At 32.4% G+C, this 5,780-nt stretch overlaps 1 protein-coding gene across 1 annotated transcript in view; it reads right to left on the reverse strand.

The window, feature by feature from the left end:
• The window catches only part of LOC117816187, a 6,844-nt gene extending 4,638 nt beyond the window's left edge, over positions 1-2,206 (reverse strand). The window contains exons 1-2 of the mRNA XM_034688355.1: positions 2,153-2,206; positions 1,840-2,025 (exon numbers count right to left, since the gene is read on the reverse strand). Coding sequence (XP_034544246.1) covers positions 1,840-2,025; positions 2,153-2,177 — 211 coding nt within the window. The 5' untranslated portion in view covers positions 2,178-2,206. The remainder of the gene's footprint in view (positions 1-1,839; positions 2,026-2,152) is intronic.
• Between the last annotated feature and the right edge of the window lie 3,574 nt (positions 2,207-5,780).

The raw sequence follows: 5,780 nt of genomic DNA on the forward strand, positions 1-5,780 counted from the left end.
TGTCCAAGGCCTCTTTTTCCTGAAAAGTTTCTTTTTCGTTGGTTATTAGAGTTTAAAAAACGGGGTTTTACTTCCTGTTTGATTCACAGCCGCCATGGAGTGAAACTTCAAAGGACACACAGCGTCTTGTGACGTCACGCTGTAGGGCGGAGCTTATTACAGTGGCTTCACAATGGCGGCGCCCAGGAGAGGGATTTTTTGGCTTCAGAGCCGTACAACGGGAAGAGGCGGAGCAACGCTGTCCATTTTTATTTACAGTCTATGGTTAACACTGAAATATATTGAATAGAAAACAGGGAACCTTCTTAAAGCTCACTTAAAGGAGGGGCGAGCAAGGGAGCAATATTCCCATTCTTAACACTGTACCTTTAAGTGCACATTTCACTTGATTTATTCATTTTTTAACTAAATCATTTTTTGGACATTTTTGCAATGTTGAATGTGAAGTTTAGAATTGACTTATATATACGGTAATATTTTTTCATTCTTTGCCTGTATGAAGGCCCTTTGAATCACTTCTTAATGATATTGTTTCTGTTTTTAGCATTGTATTCGATAATATATGATTAATAAAATATTCCATCTTTGGAGATTTCTTTTGAAAATTACAGCTACAGATGCTCGTCATGGTGAAGACAACTTTTATACTTTTACAGGTTATCCATGTTTTTATTTAAAGGTGACATATTCTGCTCTTTTTCATCCACATATATTGGTCTAAGAGGTCCCCAAAACATGTCTTTAAAGTTTAAGCTCATAAAAAAACTTGTGAGGTAAATTATTGCACAGGTAAAATTGCACCAGGTTATTAAAAACATACACAGTATGAAAAAATAGTGCGATTCAGATGTGAAAAATAAATGTCCTAAAATCTAAAATAATTGCTCACCCCTGTCCAAAATTCTGTCTTTTTTTCCAAAATATTTTTTTTTAAACTTATGTAATTCTAATCTCGAAAATTCCGATTTTTTTTCTCATTATTAAAGAAACTATGAGGAGTTTTTAAGTGGTTGAGAAACAGACTGAAACTGATACTGATGCCTCTTTATGACCCTCAAAAGCAAACAAGACCATCCACAACAACACTGATAGCTTCTCTGTTGTCATTTTTAATGCCTGACACCCCTCTGAGGGGGTAGGTGTCAGATGATTGACATCTTGCTTTAGAGACACCCCGTTATGTCTATTTTCATGGCAAATAATCACACCGTGTGATACATTTGTATGTTAAATGTCTGAAGATGCAAATTTTGCATGTACAGGATTAGAGATAAGAGGTATCATGTTGTCCACAAGGGGGCGCCAGAATCGATACAAACCAAAAGTTCCTCACAGCAGCTTTAAAAAAAAATGACACCTTAAAAAATGTGTTTTGCTTGCCAGCTCTCCAAAATTTGGAAAATGTTTCATAAAACAAAACAAAAAAAAAAATCTCCACTTAAAGGTGACATATTCTGCTCTTTCTCATCAACATATATTGGTCTAAGAGGTCCCCAAAACATGTCTTTAAAGTTTAAGCTCATAAAAACACTTTAAAATCAGATTCTGGTCTGCCTGAAAACCCCTCTTTCTCAGCCCTGCTCAGAACAGGCTGTTTTCTGTGTCTGTGCCTTTAAATGAGAATGAGCTCTCTGACCACGCCCCTTCAGGAAGTGGGTGTGGCCTCGGCTGTCCAGCACGTTGATCTAATGTTTACATGTTGGCTGCATATACACGGCTGCCCACAGACCCTCTGATGTGCATACGGGCCCTGGGACTCAGGAGACCCCTTAACCCCTTCTCATGTTCCCATCACAGAGGACAACATGTCAACACTCATCAGGAGACTGGGATCCTCACCCACTGCCAGGAGTTGCTCCTTGTACTCTTTCTTGAACCCTCTTGGCACGATGATGCGTGGCAACAGTTTTTCCCTCAGCTCGCACCTGGAGAAGACCCGGCCTTCAGACAGACTAGGAACCAGAACCACCACCGCCACCACCGCCATGGCCAACGCCAGCAGACAAGACTTCATGACGACAGCTTCTGTGGAGGAAAGGTAAGACAATCCCAAAAACCTTGTTGATTTGAGGTAATGTTGTCAAAATGTTCCACACTTTTTCTTTTCAAGATGACATGCTTTAAAAAACTGATCCAGAATCATGTGTTCAACCTGAAGGTGAAACCAGATGATGCATGTACGGTACCTTTTGAAGAAACCTCTGACTTTAAGACGGTAACTTTTGGATTGATTTAGCAGATGTGAGGAAACAGCACCCTCTAGTGGTGGAAAGCTGTATCTACATGCTTTTAAAATAGTTGGTTATATTTACAAACTACTGGACTTTAAAACATATAAAGATGTTGGTTTATTTTGAAGAATCATGTTCAGAAACACTGTCAGGTTTCTCTTTGTGTCACTGCTACTTTCAGGTCTCTGTGTTAATGTTAGCTCCAGTCTCTGCTCTGTAATCCAGTCACTTATTAAAGCAAGTTGAAGGTGAAAATAAAATCAACATTTCTCCACATTTAACTCCTTCATAAAAATGTAGATTGAATTTTTAAAAGTCAGTTTTTTTTCACATTTAGAGGAATATTTGTGATCTTCTTCACATTTAATTTTGTTGTAAAAAAATATATTAAGTTAAAATCATTGTTCCAAATGATGATCCAAATGCTAAATCTAAATGAAAATGTAAAATATAAATGTAAATTTTAAATATTATTTTTATATGTTAAATATAAATCCAAATGTTAAATATAAATCCAAATATTAAAAGTTAATGTTCAACTTTAAAATATAAATGTTAAATATAAATGTAAATGTTGAATTTTAATATAAATGCTGAATTTTAATATAAATACTGAATTTTAATATAAATGCTCAACGTTAAATATAAAAGTAAATGTTAAATATAATTATAAACGTTATATATAGATATAAATGTAAATCTAAATGTTCAATGTTAAATATAAATCTAAATGTGAGAATATAAATGTTCAATGTTAAATATAAATGTTAAATATAAATATAAATATAAATGTAAATGTTAAACATAAATGTAAATGTTAAATAGAAATGTAAATGTTATATATATATATCTAAATGTTAAATATAAATATAAATGTTCAACATTAAATCTAAATATTAAATACAAATATAAATGTTAAATATTAATATAAATGTTCAACGTTAAATCTAAAAGTTAAATATTAATCTAAATGCTGAATATATATATAAATGTTAAATATAAATCTAAATGTTAAATATAAAATATAAATATAAATGTAAATACAAATGCGTAATATAAATCTAAATGTTAAATATAAATCTAAATGTTAAATATAAACCTAAATTTTAAATATAAATCTAAATGTTCAATATAAATCTAAATGTTGAATCTAAATCTAAATGTTAAATATAAATCTAAATGCTGAATATATATATATAAATGTTAAATATAAATATAAATGTTAAATATAAACCTAAACTTTAAATATAAACCTAAATATTAAATCTAAATCTAAATGTTAAATCTAAATCTAAATGTTAAATATAAATCTAAATGTTCAATATAAATCTAAATGTTGAATCTAAATCTAAACTTTAAATATAAACCTAAATATTAAATCTAAATCTAAATGTTAAATCTAAATCTAAATGTTAAATATAAATCTAATGTTCAATATAAATCTTAATGTTGAATCTAAATCTAAATGTTAAATATAAATCTAAATGTTGAATATATATATAAATGTTAAATATAAATATAAATGTTAAATATAAACCTAAACTTTAAATATAAACCTAAATATTAAATCTAAATCTAAATGTTAAATCTAAATCTAAATGTTAAATCTAAATCTAAATGTTAAATATAAATCTAAATGTTAAATCTGAATATAAATGTTAAATATAAATCTAAATGTTAAATATAAATCTAAATGTTAAATATAAATCTAAATGTTAAATCTGAATATAAATGTTAAATCTGAATATAAATGTTAAATCTGAATATAAATGTTAAATCTGAATATAAATGTTAAATATAAATCTAAATGTTAACATCACCACCACCCTGTTCATTTCATACTCCTGATTGTTTACAGATGGTCTGTCATCAGAGCGTGTCGGCCGTGCTTTGTTGGAGGAGGAGAACGCCTGAGGTCATTAAACAGTGAGGCATTTAAGAAACGCCTTAACACCTACTTTATTCCCTCACTTATAATTATGTTTGACCTGATTGAACACGTTTCTATTTTAATGTTGTATTACTCTCTAAATATCATTTCCTTTGTAAATATTGTCTGTTGTTATAACTACGTCTGTTCTTGTGAAACACCTCTGTGTAGAACTTGTTTTATTCATTTAAGTAAACTTAAACTGGAATTCATTGGAACTCATTTTAAAATCTTTATTTCTTTGCAGTTTAGAAAAATAAGTGCAGAAATCAAAGTTCAAATCCAAAGGTGTAAATCCTAAAAAGTGAATTCCTGTTTCAGGAAAAATTGATTTGAGCTCATAAAATCTGCCATCGTTAGAAATAACACTTTTAACAATACACAACAACATTTACAGATAATTTTTGATGTTTTGATGGATTCTGGATTAATTGTTCTTTTGAGAAACAAAACATTTTTTTACAGAGTGATTAAACAAAATATAAATAATCAGAGTATTTAATTTGTCATTGAATATGATTAAAAAAACTTTAAATATGAAGTTAAATTAACAAACATAAGGAAAGGATTCTTACCTCTCTTTCAAACACAGATCAGACTCTCTCTCTCTCTCTCTCTCTCTGACTCTCTGACTCTCTGAAGGATGTTATCCTCTCTTTGAAATCCCTCAGAGTCCGTACCGATCATTAAACCTCCTCCTGTGAGCTAACCTGTTTGACTTGCTGTCACGGTTTGCCGTCATTTCCCTGAAGGAACGGGGAAGTTGTTCAAATCGTCGGACTGCATTCTTTAAAAACCCACAATGGCATTAAAGAAATGTCCTTTTCAAAGACAAGCAGATCAAATGACGGTCAAAGCCATCAGGAAACAGGGCCGAGTGCTGAGAATACAAGGGTTAGCTAATCCCATAAGTACCCCCCAGTGAAGGATGAGGAGATGCTACAATAAAAATCATGTGACCGAGGTTTTCCCCTTAGTAATCACTGAATCAAGGATCCTCCTCCTCCTCCTCCTCCTCCTCCTCCTCCTCCTCCTCGTCCTCCTCCTCTCCTCATCCATGTTGTCTTTCTGGTCCTCTGAAAACCTCTGACCTGTTGACTCCAGGCCTGGCTCCGCTCATCATGACTTTGGTTTGTTGTTGTAGTTAAGTGAAATACGATCTGGTGATAACACAGAGTGTTTGATTCTGAAAATTAACCGGATGTTTTCATTTTGTTTTGGTGAAACCTGACTTCCTGTCCCGCTCCATCTGCTCTGTTGAGATTGATGCGTCGTGCTCCGGCATCCGGCACAAAGATACACAGCCGGAACGCAATGGAGTGGATCCAGTGGAAGTTAACACATTGACCAGAATAGAAACCGATCAGATCAGGTGCTGTGATGGATCAGAGACAGACCGGACACAGATCATGTGGAATGATCCGTACAGTGTGTCAGTGTTAGAGCTGTTCTTTGGGAATTAGACTCTTTCACAAGATTCAAACGAGCCCCAAATTAATGCAAAGTTACTAACCATAGACCTTTCTGCCCTGAGCTCCCTTATCTCATAGGTTTATTCTTTCTTTCTTTCTTTCTTTCTTTCTTTCTTTCTTTCTTTCTTTCTTTCTTTCTTTCTTTCT

This window comes from Notolabrus celidotus, chromosome 7 (assembly GCF_009762535.1).
Source record: "Notolabrus celidotus isolate fNotCel1 chromosome 7, fNotCel1.pri, whole genome shotgun sequence".
Lineage (NCBI taxonomy): Eukaryota > Metazoa > Chordata > Actinopteri > Labriformes > Labridae > Notolabrus > Notolabrus celidotus.